Here is a 21,094-nt window from a genome sequence, read left to right as displayed (position 1 = left end):
TGGGGCTCTTCAGCCTGGAGAAGAGAAGGCTCCGAACAGACCTTATAGAGGCCTCCCAGTACTTAAAGGGGGGGCTACAGGAATGCTGGGGACGGACTCTTTATCAGGGAGTGTAGGGATAGGACAAGGGTTAATGATTTCAAACTGAAAAAGGGGAAACTTAAATTAGGTATTAGGAAGAATTTCTTTACTATAAGGGTGTACTATAAGGTACTGGAACAGGTTGCCCAGGGAAGTTGAGGATGCTCTCTCCCTGGAAGTGTCCAAGGCCAGGCTGGATGGGGCTTTGAGCAACCTGGTCTGGTGGGAGGGGGCCCTACCCATGGCCGAGGGGTTGTAAGTAGGTGATCTTTAAGGTCCCTTCCAACCCAAACTACTCCTTGATTCTATATTACTAGAAGAAAAAAACAAATTTAAAATCTGTCCTCTGTACTGCACAGTGAAATTTTATTTTCATTACTCCAATTTCCAGGAAGAAAATTATATTGATTTTATGGCTGATTTGTATCCTCAGAGCACGCAGTTCCCTAAACTTAGGAAAAAAAAAAAGAAACAGTAGGAAACTTTAAATAAGACAAATTACTTTTGTTCCTTATTGAATTCTAGATCAAGTAAATGTTCTTGTCAGAATTACAGTGTAAGTATCGATTACACAATTACAAACCCGTTACCCCACATTTCATGGCATTTTGCAGGTAAAAGGAATGCTGTCTCCTTTAGAAGAAGTCAATATGCTCAAAGTCCTAGAACTCAACTCATTTTTAGGAACAGAATTAGAGAGACAGATGTGGACAAGGTGGCATGGGATTGGGGAAGCAATTCATATGCTTTATAGGTAGCACAAACAGCAAAGGATGAGATTTGCCTGGTTTTAGCTGTGAAGCAGAAGAAATGACAGTCCCCTATGTAGCTGCTCTTCAAAGCACAACTTGATCTCATCTAGCAAGAAGAACGTGACAAATGACTTGGAGGGGCTGAACAGGAAGAGAATGCCATACCAGAATGCCAGTGAACACAGCAATGCAAGGCACCATGACTCAGTACAATAACAAAGCAGCAATGGCAAATGCTTCATTCAGAACAGCATTCATAAATTGTGCTCATTACCCAACTCCTCCTGAAATTATCAACATTTAATTTCACAACTTCTTCAAAATGCTTAAATTGTTTCCAAGGCCATTTAGCATTGGATATTGCAAGCTGGTGCTTGGTAACGGGAAGATTTTTGACAGAGAAACTATTCAGACTACAGAAGGATCTTTCTGAGTGATTCACTCATACTAATCTTTCTCTAAAAAGCACATCTTGGGAAGCAGCCATTGACCTGCTCATAAAACTTAGATTCTTTCAGCGCTTCCATCTGCACACTCAAGCCCTGATCCCACAGATTAATCTCCTCGAACATTCTTTGACAGCTCAAAACAATGAACACTGATCACATTTCTCTTTCCTGTATTTTATTTCACAATAGAGAGTCCCTCACATAACTTAAGCTTGTGTAATTTCTCGCATTCATTTTTTAAAACATGGCCTAAAATAGGATTCATAAATACTTAGTAATTTATGCAGCTTTAAAATATAAGAAATCGTACTTTAAAAATCTCAGTCAGAAGCTGTGGGATTAAAGAATGGCACAATAAGACAAAACATTTTTCACAAGGACAACGAATCCATGGCTACAGTTAAACAATCCTATCAGCATTAATAAAGACACAATTATCATACAAAATAATTAAAAACTACGCAGAGCGTTTAAAAAAAATAATCAAAACATAACAATTCAACGTAAGTCTTCCAATTTTAGCGCCTGACCCTATCCTCTTTGAGGTCACCCGAAAGGGTAACACTGCCCGGACTGTGTGAAGCAATAGCACCGTGTTCCATACGTACCTGAATATCCGGACAATATAGGTGCAGATGTCGGTATCATTCATACGCTGCTCTAGCGCCACGCAGAGCTCAGGGACCGCAGCACCGCGGAGGAGCCGGCCCCTCGCCGCAGGGCACTCGGCCAAGTTTCGGAAAGTAGCTATCAGCTGCACACAGGATAGTCAGGCATTTATTAATCACAGCCCCTCACAACCAAATCCACTCTGTTCTGCAAGTTTAATTAAGCTCAAATCTCGTTTTTTTAACATCTAAGGCAGTCTGAAGGCCTTGTTAACATTCTGCAGGTACGTATCTACCAATAAATTGGAACAGGAAATGTGGAAGCCACAGAATTGTGTACATTGAAATAATTGTTTGAAAATGTAAGATTGATACTGGTCTTTGCCTGCACGTAACCTCTATCTTTGAGGGAAACCTGATGCTTTAAAATCTTGTATACATGTATAAAAGATTTGTATGCATGTATATAACCATATAGCAACTGGAAATTAGGTGAAATTCTGTGGATAAAGTGATTTTTTGCACAATGTCTGATTTTGCAAACTTAAATATAAGTCTTACAAATTAATACTGAATTATAACATATATTTTGAAAATAACTATAAGTTTCAAACTAAGGTGAATTGATTTTTAAAGACAGTAAAATGCATTTTGATTAAAAAAAAATTAAAAGTTAATCAAGATCAAGAGAAACCCACTACTTGAACAGCATAAAAATTAAAAGCGTCTCAAGGTTATTTTGCAGAGACCAAAATATTTTCAGAAGATACTGTTCTATTTTGAGGAGTTTTAAGCATAAAATACCCAGCAGATATGCAAAATGAATCAGCTATTACATATTTTGAAATGTCCTGGTTCTCTTCCAAGGTCAGACAGGCAATGACATGTATGCTAACTCTTGATCTCAATCAGAACTTCCTAGAAGATTAATGTGAAGTCATTTAATCTAATGGGAATATAGGATTACTTCCAGTTTTCCTTATTCTAAGAGTAAGGTGTTTAACTTCAATTTGGTTTTAAATGTTGTTTATTAAGGCAAATACTATCTGTTCAAGTTGCTCATAATCACAAAAAACTCTCGAAATTAAGTATTTCATTACCGAATTAGACTGCTTGTCCAATGCTAAATCTAAAGGGACAATCTGACAAAGAGCAGGTTAAATTGTGTTTGAGGAGGTTTTGCTCATCAGATTCCATGCACTACCCTGCCCATTCTTCAGCAGCTTTCAAATTACCTGTCCTACTTCAACAAATTTGACAAAAGCGTATGTGTCTTCAGTTACCACATGATGTTCTGTAATGGAACAACAGGAGAATGAAAAAGGTATCAAAACGGAGAAGCAAAGCACAGAGGGAAAGGAAAAAATGGGATAATGTGAAGGTGATATGTGAACGGATTTAACTTCAGCACTAAATATGAACTATATACTATATTCCAAATAAACAGAAACTGAACCTATGGAAGCCACTCCCTTCCTGTTGCTCATATTTTAAGAAGATAACTGAAGGTTTTTGTTATTTTAACTAAACAACTGCAAAAAAAATGTATTTCCAAATATGCTCCTTTAAAAAGTCATGATGCTTCAAAAATCAACACGATACTGGAGAAATATTGAAAAATGAAAACACTCCGATCAGACACTTTGCTATTCAAAAGTTTTGGTGGCAAAATTCCTGCCAAATGGAACAGACTCAGAAGACTGCATTCAACGTTCACATATGAGATGTTCACAGTCAGCCTAGGATTGCATTTGCTGAGCTCTAGCTAAAGTTCGCAATACTAAAAATGAAGGATACAACACATATTAAGAGTGTTGTTCAAGCCCAGATCCGGGTTTTTACTGCAGCAGAGACTTACATATTAGATGGTGAAAAAATCCACAACTTCATCAATAGACAATGGTTCAGAGGCCTCCAAAAGAGAGTAATTTTTTTCACTGCCCAAGACAGTTAGATGGTCAAAACCCTCCAGCAGTAAGTTCTACCAAGAGGCAACCTCACACAAGATAGATTGGAAAGTAAAAAGCAATGCAAAAAAACCATATACAATTAAATGTGCAAGACAGTGAAATTCAGAAGTTCATAGAGGTATATATCCACAAAGGAGCAATTGGTACACAAGTGAAATTTGGAATAATAGAAGCTAGTCAGGCAACAGATAAATTCAAGAGATTCTGATTGCTTCAAGCAGGCACCATGTCTCAGGGACCAACGCAGAACAATTGGCTCTAGTAATCTCCACCAGCCTTAATCCTTATGTTGCCATGTGAAAGATCAAATTCACTCAAATGGAAAATTTAACAGCAGACAAATGCTATTTTTAAAGAGGAAGACATTTAAGTGCTTTTCAATTAAGGAACATGGAGTACTTGTTAAGTCTTGTCAGCGACACTTCAAAAGCCTGGGCTTTTGAATAACCATTACCATTTTTCCTGCAAATATAATCAGACTATTAGGTGAAGCAATACAAAATGAGTTGAAGATTACCCTGGTTTCACGTCCCCTACTAAGGAAAAATAGTAATTATTACAAACATTTTTATTCTTGTATTGCAGGGCTTCTGCATAAAATCCATAATGTAGCAACGAAGAAATCGGATAAGCACTTTATTCCCACAAAAAGGACCTGGCAAGTTTACGTCTAACACTGCCATCTGGTGATTGTGCAATTATACAGTTAAAGAATGAAGAGTTGGTCCCAGATAACTTCAGTTATCTGGATTAAGAGATGGCAGAGCCTCCCTCAGAGGCCACTGTGAATACTGAAGGTGTTTTTCTCCTTCAATGTAATTCGCTCTCTATTATTGAAGACTTATGTTTATTCATTATTTCTGTATGTCTCTGGATATTTGATCTTTTGCTATGTGTTAAAGTATGCCACAAAAACTTCCTTTATTCCCAAGACATGAATCAGAGAAGAAACTTTCTTTGATACTGCAACCCTGAAAACAGAACTATTCCTACAACTGTCTATGATGACTGAACAATTAACTCACATGAAAGAAATGGTGCACGTTTATGTATATTTGTCGAAGGAACTGATATGAGAAAGTCGCACAGGAATTCCATAGCAGCAGGATTCACTACTTTTCTCCCATGAGGAAGAAAAATGAAGTATCTGTACTACTATGGAAGAGAATACAAACACGAGAAAGGGCAGCCTCAACACTAGACAGTTGTTGGTTCTCACTTGTCCACAAAATACTCAAGGCCTTGTGAGAAACAGCCAGTCTATTCAAACTGAACAAATTAGTTTTGCTACATTTGCAATCACACTGAAAACATCAGAGAGAATAATGACTATATTATTATACTTTACACTTCTTTTATGTCCACACATTTGCAAATTTACTCTTGATTAAAAAAAAAATAAATTTATCCACGTACAAATAATGGAAGAAAAAACATTTCTGCAAAGTTGTGAGGAAGTTCAGACAGCTAGCTAATCAAACAGTTGAAAATAATCTGATTCATTAGTTTTACTACTACGACATCATTTATTATTTTAAAATACCTCAACTTACAAAAAATCTCTTTTTACATCTATTTAGCATGGATTTCCATCTCTTTCTACTCAACAAGATTCCTATTATATGTATTATAATATTAATATCAACAGCAGCCCGCAAATGTCAGCAAGTAACATGCTTTGCCTTTAACCATCACCTTCCTGCTCTCAGAAGGATAAATATTTTAAAACTATATAGACAAGAAAAAAGATACTGGATACATATCTCTAATTTAGGTTTTAAACTGCCTAGCAAAACTATAATCTAAATTTCCTCATCCAAGATTACTTTTCTTTTAGTTTAGATGTTTTAAGTCACTGCCTATCACCTTGCAAATTACACTGAGAATATAATCTATTCTGGAACCCCAGTCTATCCTCAATACTTTTCAAAAGGGGGAAAAAACACCTGAAGTTTGTACACCTTCCCTGGAAAAAGAAGAGTTAGAAATCACATGTACATTTTTTTAATAGAATATAAGGTATGATATCAACAAAACAGGTCTCTTCCAACCCAACATTCTATGATTCTATGATCTCCCAATCTGTTTATGTTTGTACCAAGATCAAACACACTGTTCTGGAGAGACTACTTCATAGCTCCACCAAAATCAACAGACAAAAATCAGTAATAGTAACGTGATAAGGTAAGCTATCTGTTTTCTCATATAATTTCAAGTAGTAAAAGAAATCCTTCATTTGTAAGTTAGTAGAGAATGAAAAAAATTTTTTGTATTATTAGTAAAAAAAATTCGGGTTAACACTACTTCAGAAAATTGTCCAATATATTTTACTATGAAGTCCCCAAAACCTTGCAATTACACCATTCACTATTTTTTACATCAATAATTTCCAAGACAAATGCCAAGAACCTACCTGGAAAATCCTCGACAAATACAAAAAACGCCCACATCCTATGCGTAACGTAAGATTTAGCTACATAATCTTTTTTTTTTTTCCAAAATCACTAAGGATTAAGCAGTTTTTAGGGCAAAGGATTAGTTTTAATAGCCATTAATTTACCAAGGTAGCTCATATAAGAAAAGCCAGTTTTGACCCTGTTGCTTTCAAAAAGATTTAAAGTGTTGGTTTTCACAACAACCTTTTCCTTAAATTACAGTTCTTCAAAGTCAAAGAAACAGAGTCATATTTTCATATACATCTTTAAAAATGCACCACTCTTGTAATAAAAAGCTTTTTGTAATCTCCTACAGTATTGCAATAACTGCTTTGTATTTATTATATTAGTTCAAAGAATTTAGACAGGGAACACATTTTCATCTGTTTACTATAGTATCCAAAACATTATCAGCACCATAAAGTAATAAGAAATTGGTTTTATGAGGTACCTAAAAATATTTCTAACAACTTCAGAATTTCTAAAGCCTTTAAAATTGACAACACAAAAATAACTATGATAATTAAATTTAGGTCCTGAATGACTTCATGTCTATTCAAATATAGGTACAATTCTGTCATTGGCACGCAGGGTTAGCTTATCTCCTCCAATTAAATTGTTAATTTGCCTTTGAAGTATGTACGTCTAGAAATAAAAGTAAATGCTAACCTGAACTAATAGGTGGCCCAAGTTGGAGAAACATGTGTCATTTTCTTTTATATTATTAATCTGCTTCATTAATTGCAGCAACATTTCAACAGCTCCTTTGTTGACCATTTCGTTAATGAGTACTGCATTTCCAGACATGAATTTTATAGCTCCCATGCAATACAGGAAAGCTTCATTGTTTTTTTGTAGATCTTCAGTTCTCAGGACCTCCAGCAAACAATCTAAAAGGAAAATCATTATTCAGAAAGCCTAAAATTAACATTTATATTTAATACAGTCCACTCATTTAAGAGATTAACAATTGGGAAAAAACCACTCAGATTGAACTCTTACATTTCTAGTAAGTGGACTAGAAAAATCGGGTATGTGGACCGAAGCCAAGAAACAATTATTGATGAAGAAGAGAATGGGCCTGACTTTTGCTCTCCCAGGCTTAAAGGACCAGCACCAGTTGTAAACATATAGTAGTAATCACCAAAATCCTCATCCAAGATTTGCAAAAGTGGTTGTGTGTGCTTGGAATTTTGCATACTAAACTTGAGACACTCTAAAGAGGTTTATTCCCACTATTTCCTTAAAAATCAAATGTCTTAAAGCATCTCAAAAGGAGCACTAAAAAGAACAGGTATCTAACTCAAATCTCATATTTGAAATTTCTTTCTTTTTACATTTATTTTTTATATAGGTAAAGTTACTGTAAAAGTTTTGATTTATGCTATCACTGTTAGATATCTGAAATGTTAAAATTAGCAGCTGTTAGGACAAGCCAAATATATCTTTCAAGACAAATTGTGACATTCTGAAATTGGTGGGTGTATCTTAAAAAAATAAGTAATCCTAACTAATTTTATACTTTGGAATTTCTAGTAAGTGATTGAACTAATATTTACTTCTGCTTCCTGTGCTCTATTCAGTTGAATAAAAACATTTTCCCACCTCATTACACTTAGGAGATTTCAAAAGTTTCTTCTGTCTCAACTCAAGCTGAAACTCCCTCCAAGTGCATGGTGTATGTGGGTAAAGTACACATGCTCTAGGCTCTTGCCCAGACCCTTGTCCTCACCAATCATTTGTGGTCAGCTAAATTACTTGGGCTGTAGCAATGTGAGAACTCAGTTTTGCTCTGCTCAGTATCAAACAGGGTCTTGAACAGTAGTTGTCTGGTTTGAGAAGAACAGTTAATTTATTTCTTCTACTGGAGCTGCTCCACTGCACATAAATAGTGCACAGGGAGAGAGGAATTAAAAAAACCTCTATCTATAACCCAGTGACTGCAACAGGAATCTGGGTGATTATGATAATCCAGGTCTTCGGCCTGGATAAGGCGAGTCCAAGACATAAAGAGCAATTAAAAAAAACCAGCATACAAAACCCTGTCAGAAATATTCTTTCCTTCATGAGTTTTTAAATACAGGAAAACAAGAGCAAGTGAAAGAAAAGTGAGTGAAGATGGAAACTAGAGCAAAAAACCCTATTGCTTACACAGACATGGGCACTCAATTTGTCCAGATTTTTGTATGATGCTAATCTCCACGAAACTGTAGTTTTCAGTATTCAAAGTCGGTTGAGCAATGTGACCTCTTCTCTTTTCTCTGAGTCCTTTTCTGTTATCTTACTACTAAAAAGGCTTATCTAGTCTTCATTTCTGACAACACTTACATACTAAACTTTAGGGCCATGAATTCTCTCATCTGTTTAAGCAGATGTACACATATGCTTTAACTTACGCACCTTCAACAAATGCTTGCAAGGTCATGGCCTATGATAATAAAACATGGTAAAGTTTTAATGAAAGGAACGACCATCATCAATACTGGGTATCTCTCATACACTGTCATTCTCTTCATATTTCTCCTATTTGCAAAGCGTGCGTTATGACACAAACAAACTTACAATCACAAAAGAGATCCTGGAGCCATTGCTGACAATTATCCCCAAATCATTGGCCCAATGTGCAGCAGCAGCTAAAAAAGTCAGTGATTGTTCTCAATGTCCTTCCCAGTGATGGTCAACAACACAGCTTCTATAAAATCTGGTGCAGACACATCTTGACTTCTACAGACTGTTTTGTCCTGTGCATCTGTCCTTGTTTGAGCTAAACAGAACCAGTTTTGTTCAGTGATTTTTACTTTCCAGCTCAGTCTCTTCTAAGAAGCCGCACTTTCTCAAGTTAGCAGCATGTCTTTGCAGACAGTGTCTGCTACTGGCAGTGATAAGGCCTCATGTTTACAGTTCCTGCCTGGGACTGGGATGCAGAAAGGCTCTTGTTTATATTTAGTCCTCTAGTGACCAAGGTCACTGCTGGCTCTTGTGTGCCACGCTGGGGGTGCCAGGAAGTAAAAGAGGTCACAAGGAAGTAAGAGGTTGCACCTCCGGTGAGGAACAGACAGGACAGGTGATCAACAGCAGTATTTGGTTCCATATACATCATATTCAGTATAAAATGGAGGGATCGCAGGGGTTAATCCCTCTTCTGCAACGGCCAGCATCCAAGGAGGACTCTGTCCCATCTTCTGCCTTTGATCCTGAGTTCCTGAATCCAGCTGCTGTATCCAGCTCCCCACTGCCACTGAGCCTGGGGCTTCCCCAGTGCCACCAGCTCTGCAGCATCAGTGGCGATTGCTATCAGGAGGGAATTGGGTTCGATATGGGATTTGTATATATTTGTACATAGTTCATTATTTTTATTATTTCCTTATTAATTCTATTATTGTTTTATCAAAGCTGTTTTAGTTTTCCAATCCGTAAGTCTCTGCCTTATTCCGCTTTCCTTCTCATTTTGAGGAGGGAGAGGGGTTAAAGAGCATCTGTCAGCGTTCAGTGGCCATCTCAGCCCTAACTCATGACAACATCTCGAGGATCTATCGGAGCTGGAGAAGGTACAGAGAACAGCTACTACAACAACTGAGAGAATGACACAGTATCTTTTCAAAGAGTGAGCTAAAAGGCTGAGAAGCCTAAATCTGAAGAGAAGAAGGCAGAGATATATGATACGATTGTGGTTTAAAAATCTTGAAGGTGGAGGGTAAACTGACCAGGAACTCTAACTCTTAAAAATTCTGTAAAACTACAAGCAGGGGCATAATGAAAAGCAGATAGGTTTAAAATAGCAGACAGACTGCTCCAAACTTCTGGAACTTGCTGCTCTATGAGACTGCAGAAGCAGACAGAAAGTTCAAATGGGAATTAGGCAAATTAATGAACAAAAGATCTATAAACAGAGACTAGAAAATGATTAGGTGCGGATGCACCATCTAACGTCCCTAATAGAACGTAACAATACTGGATGCTGGGGTAGTACAGGGGAAATGGATTACAAAACACATAGGTTTCCACGCTCTCCCTGAACAGCTTCCCCTATCACCATCGTTAGACACAGAATACTGGACTAGATGGACTATTAGTTTGACCTAGCAGGCAATTTTTAGTGTGTGACTAAGTTAACTCTAATGTTTCTTGAAAGATAATCAGTCTAACTACTGAATTTCAACATCTAACTTACATGCAAGAACAGAATACATACCAAATAATCCATCATTTTGAACGATGTAATCATTTTTTTCATTTCTGCAGATGTTAAATGCAAGCTTGCAAACACCAAGAAGACCTTTTCCACGCACTTTCATCTACAAAGCAAAAAATAAAAATCACAACTAAAATCTACATCCAAACCATAATATTTTACAAGTTCAGGCACCACAGCAAGCTTGTACTCTCACAGAATTATTAAATTCCAGCTGAGACCCTGACAGAATGCTGAACCAAACTGAAAAGTTTGCAGAATTAAAGGATTCTAAAACCTAGCTAGTTTAAGCTCTATTTAGCTCATTTTAAAGTAACAGATGATCACAGTGTCACAGAATGTTAGGGATTGGAAGTGACCTCAAAAGATCATCCAGTCCAACTACCCTGCCGAAACAGGGATATGAACGATATATAAACTCTTTATGTATTTTCTGCAGGTAGTAGTATATCAGTAACTTCCACTTTTTCTTTTTTTTTTCCCTTCTAATTCACTCATACAAAGAAATTTCGCACAAGATTTACTGGTTTGGCATCGATGGCCAAACCACAAACAACTCCCGTACAACTCCCTGCTCACTGCAGGGGTGTTGGACTAGATGATCTTTAGAGATACATTCCAGCCCAACACATTCTATGATTCTACTCTATGAACATCACATGTCACAATGAAACTTATTCTCATATAAAAAAGATATTATTCTCATATAAAAAAAGATCCTATGATGTACTAATGGCCATTGAAAGATCATGGAAGAGAAGTAAAATTGTTGAAAATTTACAAAAGAAAGTACCACTTAACATCTATGTAGTATCTGAATATATAATGAAATCTTCTGATTAAAATAACACATGCTATCTTAAAGGAGAACCCCCCTCAAAACACATACACACAAAATGACTAAAATGCCTCCAACAGTGCCTGGTATCCTTTCACCAGTGACTGTCCATACATACTCAGTAGTAGCTGAACCAATAGGTTCAAAAGCACCAACTTGATTCAGAGTTTTAACTAAAAATACAGGGGAAAAAGATAATTTCATTTACTTTCTGAAAAAATGTTTTGGCATTTTCAGATGGAGGTGTGTAATAAGATTAAGATATTATTCAAGAACTAAACTTCATTTTCAAGTGTATTTTTCTTTAATTACTGTTTTGCTTAAATCCCTGCATGTGTATCTCAGCTTGGGACATTGCCTCTTTTCCACACCTAACCAATGTTTCTGCTACCATACAGCAGCTATCCTATTTTGTGTCCTTCTTTCCTCCCCCAGTTGGAATTTCTCTGCAAATAAAAGGCTCCAACAAGTGCCAAGCTGCATGAATGGGAGACTAGTACCCATATGGTGAGAAATTGTGCTTATGAAGAGTTAGTTTAGACACAGTTTAAAATTATGAAGAGAAAAAAATCAAATGAAAGTTTTAATTTACGATTTTGAGTTTCACATTCTACCAAACAGTATTTTAAAACACTTACAGCCAGAATAATCTTCGCCAGCTTCAGGTGAAGTAGATCTGAATTGGTATCTACAAGTTTATATAATGTCTTCAGAAGCACGCTTCTTCCTTTAAATCTTTTTTGAAGCATATTCCCTTCATTCAAGGCTTGATAGAGCTTGGTGCAAGCCAGACAAAGATTTTCTATATCATCTCCTACTTGAAAGGGGTGGGAAGGGAGGCATAAATAAAAAAATAACTATCAGTGCCATCTTTTCCAGAGCATTACAAAAACACAGGGGAACAAAATGAAGAGTGAGTTGCTCAACAAAAAAAAATCAGGTGCTCAATACATCTCTGAAAACGATAATCCAACCCTCAGAAATGGTTTTATTCTGCCCTTTAGAAAGCAGAGACTCAATCCAAGAAACCACAGAGCCAAAGTAATACCTAAAGCTAAAATGAAACTCACCTTAAATGTTTAATAGACCAAATCTCTACTAGGGAACTGTGATTCCAAACATATTCTTTAAAGAGCTCCACCAAATAAGTGGAAAAGAGACAGTTAAGGAATGTTTTTCTGTACATATACATAACCTAATATATCAAATCTTGCTAGGATTAAGAACAAGTGAATGTAAACACTTGTTAGAACTCTCCAATGCATACAAGATATGCAAGATACCTTTGAGTGGATTGTTGGCCTACTGACAAAAAAAGTCATCTACCTCTTAACCTGAGTCTCTTAGACACTATTTCAAAAACACAAGCATAAAACCCACAGCAAATTATTATATAATTTGCATATCAACACAATGAAGTCATGTACATGTTTACTTTAGAGGGAAAAGGAAAAGTCTTGCCTATTTTTAAAATTCAAGAGCGAGGGTTTCTTTTTTCTTTCTCTTACATTTGCTGTCGTCTATAAGGTGACATTAACAAAGCACCACATAAACCCACTTAAACTGCGTGTATAAACTCTGCATTTACTCAGGATGCACTTCACAGATGAAATAGAGACATATATGAGGAGGCAAAGCACTTGTAATTTCCTGTCTGTATAAATTTCATCAAAAGAAAAAGAACTTATTTAAGGTCCCAAACCTGTGGGCAAATTCAAGGTCCCATCAGCTTTCACGTTGAGCAATGCGTGCAACCTCTCAATTTGCAATCATCGCAGCTGAGTAACAGCAGTGACTGTTTTTACTCCACTTCTACTCCCATTATGACAGAAAATTTCATAAAATTTACTATGATTCTAAATCCGCTGCTCCAATAAGCCATGAAACAGGAATGGCAAGGAACCAAAACTGCAACGTTGCCATTCCATTTCATCAAAATTAACAACAACAACAAAAAATTATTCATCATGCATCCCATAGGGCATTTCTGAAGCTTATCTCTCCTCGAGGACTGGAATGGAACAAACGGAAGTATTTGTTCCTCTAGAAAAAGAGATTTTGAGGTTCTATTTCGTTTTGTCACATAACAATCATCCCAAACGCATGATATTCAAAGGATTTGAGAAAATAATGAAGTTGCAGGTTAAACTTTGGATTTGTTTTAGAATAGGAAGTTTTCTGGAAGTATTTTGGAGGGAGAAAGATGAAGAAAAAGGCTTTTCTAGTAATATATAAAAAACTAAATGTGACCTCAATGCATGTGCAGGGAACTAGCTGAAAGGCATGACTGCACACAACATTTTCAAAACATTGAAATACCAGCAGACCCACTCAAAACATTAAAATTATGGAATTCTAATATTCATTGTGGTAGGATAACTTGCAACTGTGCAGTAAACAGCCTAAACAAAGCAATATGACATGCAGCTGCAGGTGGCAATGATTTAATTCAGTTACAATCTGTGTGACTATTCAAGAAGTACCAAAACTCTTAATTTTAAGGGTTTCATAGCACTACCTTCAATCAACTAGTGAGTCACTATAGTTAGATAATTTCATCTATTAGTAAAAAAATTAAGCCATAATCAATTTTTTTTTAAAAAGTGAAAAAAACATGAACACACTAACTAAATCAAGTAAAGACTAAGGAAAAGGGGCATGAAATCTGATTTTCCTTAGTTACATTCATGTCAAAGGAAAGGCATGACAAGATTTTTACCTTCAAATAATATTTTGCTTAAAGAATATTTCACTATGCAAAACGGAGTGGCTCATATTTTACAATCTCAGCATTAAGTAAGGAAAAAGTGAAGCTGCCTAGCTGTTATCAAATTTCCTGATCACTGTTTATCTATATGTTAGTTACAGATATGCGAATGAGAATCCCATCTTTTTAAAATAATGATACATTTTGGAAATCACTCAGTACCGTACAGGTGTTTCATACTCATCAACATTTGCAAAATTACGCAAAAAAACCCCCAACACACCTAATCTGTACCACGCTGTAATGAACACTGCAAAAGATCCTGTAAAACAGAATCAATTCCCTAATTTGACACTCACTTTTAACGACTTGTAAAAACAAATCCACTTTCTGTATTCCCATCATTCAAATAATGTCTATAGAAGGCAACTAAACAACCTTTTGAATGAAACATTAAAATGGATTTCAGAGTTTGGTCGTTCAAGTCATACTGAATCTACTGAATTTTGCTTCAATATTCTTGATCATTGCATACTTTTCTGAGACATCTAACACTTAAAGCACAAACAGAAAATTTCATTAAGATTTCCTTAGTTTTCTAAAATTAATCTAGACCTTCAATATGCTTAAAATAGTGTATCTGTGCAGTACTTTATTCTTACAATTATTACCTCATCACTGACTGCTAAGTTGGCAGAGCTGTATCATCTAAAATAAGGTAATTTAAGCAGGTAAAAAATTTTCTAAATCAGGTTACTCGGTTTTTTTAAAGAATCACAGAATGGTTGAGGTTGGAAGGGACCTCTGGAGGTCATCTGGTCTAAACCCCTGCTCAAGCAGGGCCACCTCCAGACCATTGCCCAGGCTAGTTTTACACTGCAAAGACATTGCAAAGTCATTGCACTTAAGAAAGCATAAAAGGCTAGATAATTCAATTACTGTTACTCTTTCACAGTAAACACAAATAAGTCCCATGTATCCTCCAGGAAACAGTACAGGAAACAGTATGGAAAATACACGTTTTCAAGAACAGTAGTATCCACCTTTTTCCAGTTCGTGCAGAATTGGTAGAATCCTTACATGCCAAAAGATTTCTTTTTCCGATTCATTTATTCTTGTTTCATCCTCTAAGCCTTCAAAATACATTCAAAACAAAAGCACATATTCAGTGAAGGTTTCAACTTCTACATAAATAAATACTACAAATACTTTATTCAGCAGTCAGAAAAAAAAATCTAAAAATGTCACATTTTGCTATATTCTGGGTTATTGTACATATTCTAGCTTTTGTTTTTATTTACATTTTTGCAAAAAGGAAAGTTTCAAGTGAAACTAGATAGAAAAATGTTTTGATATGTAAAGCTGTAATGTAAAGCCAGATTTGTTTCTGTTCACCGACATTAATGTTTCATTTGATCGCTGAATTGGAAGGAAATGACTACTTTTACATCAACATGTCCTACTATTTTTCAGCTCCGTGTACACATGACAGCTTATTCTGTGTTAAAAAATATCCATACTACAGACAATCCTCAAGGACTGTACAATTTTATCTAGTACACATGCACAATACTACACTAAGCTTGGTTAACTGACTCTTTGGTCAGTTAGGGGAAAATAGTCTTGTCAGTTATATCCTGTTAGCTATTTTAAGCACTTTATGCAATTAGTTTCAAGAGCTTCTCTGATAAATTTTTGTAAAATGCATGTTTCCCTCCTATTTTCTTACATTAAACAATTTCTCACACAGCATCTTGGAAATTAATAGCAAACTACAGATGGCTGAAAGGTGTTTTGCCTCCTCAGAAACCTTGAAGGCAACCAACTCTGAATTTTCTTGGCCAACTTCAACCAATTTCCTCCACAGGAACTGAGAAGGGGCTACAGTTCATTATCAGAAACCTTGTCAACCTCACAAAGAGAAGTTTCAAAAAACATTTCATTTTTTTTTATACTGCAAGAAGAAAAGACAAAGAAAGTTTATCAGTATACACCAAGTTAAGAATTGGTAGACCAAAAAATCAGCGGTCTGGAATTCCTCTGGAAACAAGACGAGGAGCACAGATCTGTTTTCAGATTGGACAAGTCGGAAGTTGGTGAAATACAGCTTATCAAAAAATGGATTCCAGGATTGGCTTTCATATGGATGCAATATCACTGGGAGTTATTTTGACTTGCTGAACACCTTTTTCACATTCATCTGACACTACGTGAAGTGACAGAACTCTGGTCTTGACCATTGGCCCTCAACAGCTGAAGAGCCAGTTTCTGCACAACTTGAGTTTTAAAGGATCCCACAATTGCTTACAAGGTGCCCATAGGTATATTTTTGGAGTTCAAGACTAGGTTAAGCTCCTTATATTGCAGGCAGCTGTTGTTATAAAGATGGGGTTTAGTTTGTCGTTTTCTTTGTTTGGTTGTTTTTTATTCAAACAGGGAAATAAAAGCCACACAACTCCACTAAAGAATCATAGAATCATAGAACTATTCAGGTTGGAAAAGACCCTTGGGATCATCGAGTCCAACCGTTGACCCTACACTACAAGTTCACCCCTAAACCATATCACCCAACACCACATCTAAACAACACTTGAACACATCCAGGCATGGCGACTCAACCACCTCCCTAGGCAGTCTGTTCCAGTGTCTGACCACTCCTTCCGTGAAGAATTTCTTCCTAATGTCCAGCCTAAACCTGCCCTGTTGCAACTTGCAACCATTCCCCCGGTTCTGTCCCTAATTACCTGTGAGAAGAGACCAGCACCAACCTCTCTACAATGTCCTTTCAAGTAATTGTAGAGCATGATGAGATCCCCCCTCAGCCTCCTCTTCATCAAACTGAACAGACCCAGCTCCCTCAATCACTCCTCATAAGGTCTGTTCTCCAGGCCCTTCACCAGCTTTGTTGCCCTTTTCTGCACTCGCTCCAACACCTCGATATCTCTCCTATACTGAGGTGCCCAAAACTGAACACAATTCTCAAGGTGCTGAGTACAGAGGGACAATCACCTCCCTTCTTCTGCTGGTCACAAAATTTCTAATACAAGCCAGGATGCCGTTGGCCTTCTTGGCCACCTGGGCACACTGCTGGCTCATATTCAGCCGGCTGTCAATTAGAACACCCAGGTCCTTTTCCGCCGTACAGCCTTCCAGCCACCCTTCCCCAAGCCTGTAGTGTTGCATGGGTTTGTCGTGACATGAAGAACATGAAGAAAGCCATTAAGACTAGAATATATACATTTTTTTAAGTAACAGATCCATCAGAAAGTGTCTCCTACTGTTCATTACTAGCTCTTTCAGCTAAATGACAATGTAAATTCTTAACGTAATCATTATCAAACACAAAAAATACTATGCATGACAACACTGGTATTTGAGTGGTTTGCATCATGAGAACAGTATCTCAGACCTTAAAAATTACTGTCTACTGAGCATTACTTGGAACAGTGAAACAACCAAAAACTTCTTGACTATTTTTTAAAGAGCAAATATTTAAAATAAAAAGGCTGCTCTTTAAAAAAATAATAATCCAGACTCATTTTGTGTATTTGTATTGTTTAACTGTCAACCTATATTTTACACAGGATGAATGTATCAGTTTTTTGTATTTAAACACATTATACAGAAATGCTGCTGTTTCTTAAGTGATACACTGGTCAATACATTATTACAAAAACCATATACTGTTGCTCTGTGCATACACATGTATAAGTATATGCTATTAGGTAATATTATTATTACCTAATATATTATTATTTTGCAGGCATTTTTTATTTTCTAGATCAAATGAGTTAACAGTCCTATTTAGATCGATGAGTAGCTTAATTAATAAAACACTATGTAACATTTGCCATAAAGTGAAAGCTCTGCTCCGGATAATGCAAGAGCATAACTGAGATGAGAACGCTGCAATAGTTTGCGCTGTTCCTTCCTGCCACAAAACCCACACATTGACTCAATTATTTCTCTTGTTTCCAATACATAGCTACCGCTCTTAAACTGAAAGATGGGACCGACTTTTTAACTATCCACATGCTTAACTTTATGAAGCAAGAAACAGAATAGTTCATGTATGTATTTGCAGATACGACCAAACTTCTCATTAGGAAAAAAAATAACAAAGCCATTCAATTTTTAGTTCAGAAAAAAACATTGATTTTTTTGTGCCCCTCTGCTGCAGTTGTCTCACATTCATAAGAAAAATACAGAAGCCTAAAAGTCACAGTGGCGTAATTTTTAAAAATAAACATATCTTGTGACTAGGGGGGAAAAAAGATAATCAGTTTTTAACTAATCAATGTTGATCTTAGCAATAAGAAAGAACAAGAAATACATGATTAAAAAGAAAGGAAATATTAATAAATTCTACACTTGCATGTTTCTCTGTCCTGGCTGATTTTTAAGGTGCTGATGAAAAGTTATGGCACTAGCTGTATTTAAAATATAGCAGAAGCTGTCCTGAACCTTCTAATTCAGTGAATCACAATTCAACAGCAAAAATACTCAAGAAAAAGAATTCATCGAGTTGAAGTTTGTTGTCTCAGTTTTTCATAGGTCTTAACCACAGCTTTGCATTCTGGTAAAAAAAAAATAATTCACTAATCAGTCTACATTTATTGGTTGCTGTTTTTAGCATGTAAATACAAGAGCCTTAGCAACACTGAGCTTTCAAAAGCTGTGTTCTGCCTGACTTATGTGTAGCCTTTGCACAGAATACTGAGTGGCTCCGAATATATCAATATTTAAAAAGTCTACCTCCTCACATAAGTATAAACACAAATCAAATAAAACAATAAAGTAATCTGTAAATGAACACTTCCCCCAGAACGCCACTATAGAGAAGAAATTATTTAGAATTCTTATTGCTATCCCACTGTTTATTTTGGGATTAAAGATGAAGAATGCACAAACTAAGGAAGCTACATAATTTTAAAGAAAGTAGATATTAGAAGGAAGACATCTAATAACACACATGATTTTTTCAATAGCACCAATAAAATAACACAGATAAATTAGAAAGGCTTATAAACATAAAGCCCCACAGAATACTAACTCCCGTGACATGAGAAATACTCTCAGCTCCTCTGAAGGAAATGAAAGCAGAGCACATTACAGCCTTCACTAGAATGATCCAGAGTAATGGAACTTCTCAGTTCTAGAAAAATAGTAAGAAAGCATAATAACAGCAGAGTAGAAACTTCAGGTTTCCATATCAGAATTTCAAATATGCACTTGCCATGTATGAAACATGCCAGATTAAAGGAAATATTAATTAAAATCTGTTAAGTAAAATTAGCAAAATGCATCCCTGCAGGGCAATCTAGAATCTGTATCTTCTGCTAATACAGCTTGGCATAATTTATTAGTTTCTGTACAACTATGCCAGTTTACAAAAAGCAATGGGCAAACAAGGTGTTAATGGAAAAACAAGAGAGCAAATTTCAACAGGCTTTTAGACTGAAGATCTTTTGACCATTGTTTCTCTTTACCAAGAACAGAAAAAAAAATGCAGTACATCTAGAAAACTAAACCAAACATTCAGCGAATAAAGAAGAAAAAGATCTTCAAATCACCAAAATGACATTATTTCTATTTGACTGTATTTCACATTTTTTGATATTCTGAGATCGAAATGCCATATGAAGTACCTGCTGCTGGTCTCTTCGAGCCCATACTCCTTGGCCTTGATGAATCTGTGCCAGGCTTTTTCATCTGGTCACTAAAAGAATCAGTACAGACACATACAACGCGTATTAGAATACAATGCACAAAATGCTTCTTTCTTCACATGTGCAGTATGAAATCTACATATTAATAACTATTTGGAAAAGACTATAAGTCATTTTACTAAGTTAGTAGTTAAAACTGTCATTAAAAACGACATATAAATACAACTTCCTCCACCGTGTATTACAGAAAGCACCACAAGAGGTCACCATTATGGAACACAAAACCTAAAGCATTTCCACTTGTACAGTAACACTGAAAGCTGAACCAAAAACTAAACTCAGAAAGAGGCAATTTTTACTTCATCATCAATTTCATTAACTGAACATAAACTCAACTAGCTTAAAACCGTACGTTCATCCCTCCACAGTGACAGTGATTCTTCTGATAGAAGGAACACTTGAAAAGATTTAATGAGAAGATCTTTTCAAAGAAAGAAACACATTAGTAACTTTTAAAGCAAATATTAGCATTTCCAGGTTTGCCTGTGAACTACTGCTACCTGCACGGTGATCACTAGTTCTGTCAGTACAGGAAACGCGTGTGTTGTCATTTCCCGGTAACGCAATGGTAAGTAGTGCTGCAATTTAGTCTTTCTCTGGTCAGAGGAAATTCCTACATCTGTGATAAATCTATTCCATTTGCCATGCTGCACTCTCAAGCAGCACTGATCTAGCAGAAATACACAAGACATAGACTCTCTTTTCTATTAAACAGCAATCTTTCCTCCTTTAAATTCTGTACTAAAGACAGAGGTCTTAGATCTATGTCTTCTATTCTCAGTGTATGTTTAATTTAACACTTCTTATTCCATTTATAGTTCATGTACCAATACAATCTAATCTCCTAAATTTCCTTCTAAAGGTAACAGTAGTGTGTTAGCAATGTTATTTCATTTTTTTTTAACCTGTTAATTGAGTTGCTATAAGGCTTAAAGCTTGTTTAAGTGGTTTGCTGGATTGGCGCCTAAATCCTGTCTGCCAGTCCAGACAGAAGATGTAAGTCATCCTATCAACAGATGGAGACAGAAGAAAAGACAAAGCTCCTGTAAGATCAGTTCCCTAAAGACAGGACTGGAGAGTTTGCTGCGATCAGTCAAAACTTGCCCAGGTAATCACATTGCAGAGGAACACTTGCTTCATTATGGCTAAGAGTGAATCATGTTTTCTCTTTACAGCACGAGGACTTAAGTGCTCCAAAATCCAAACGTTTACACAAACCATCTTGAAATTATTTCTGTTCACACATGGCAATTCCCATTCCTCTGGAAAAGCAATGCTTTAAGAATAAAAAAATAAATAAATAGAAAACTGCCTACATCTCTACTCAAAAATA

At 36.1% G+C, this 21,094-nt stretch overlaps 1 protein-coding gene across 1 annotated transcript in view; it reads right to left on the bottom strand.

The window, feature by feature from the left end:
- Positions 1-21,094, bottom strand: part of ARMC2 (armadillo repeat containing 2) — a gene marked incomplete at its 3' end in the record, with an annotated part of 66,874 nt that overhangs the window by 28,580 nt on the left and 17,200 nt on the right. The window contains exons 6-11 of the mRNA XM_009867761.1: positions 19,681-19,751; positions 15,076-15,165; positions 11,964-12,139; positions 10,488-10,590; positions 6,965-7,185; positions 1,891-2,036 (exon numbers count right to left, since the gene is read on the bottom strand). Of these exons, the coding sequence (XP_009866063.1) occupies positions 1,891-2,036; positions 6,965-7,185; positions 10,488-10,590; positions 11,964-12,139; positions 15,076-15,165; positions 19,681-19,751 (807 nt within the window). The remainder of the gene's footprint in view (positions 1-1,890; positions 2,037-6,964; positions 7,186-10,487; positions 10,591-11,963; positions 12,140-15,075; positions 15,166-19,680; positions 19,752-21,094) is intronic.

The sequence above is a fragment of the Apaloderma vittatum genome, unplaced genomic scaffold (genome assembly GCF_000703405.1).
Source record: "Apaloderma vittatum isolate BGI_N311 unplaced genomic scaffold, ASM70340v1 scaffold1464, whole genome shotgun sequence".
NCBI classification, from domain to species: Eukaryota; Metazoa; Chordata; class Aves; order Trogoniformes; family Trogonidae; genus Apaloderma; species Apaloderma vittatum.
Note: the sequence above shows the minus strand (reverse complement) of the source record. Positions and strands in the feature narration are given on the sequence as shown.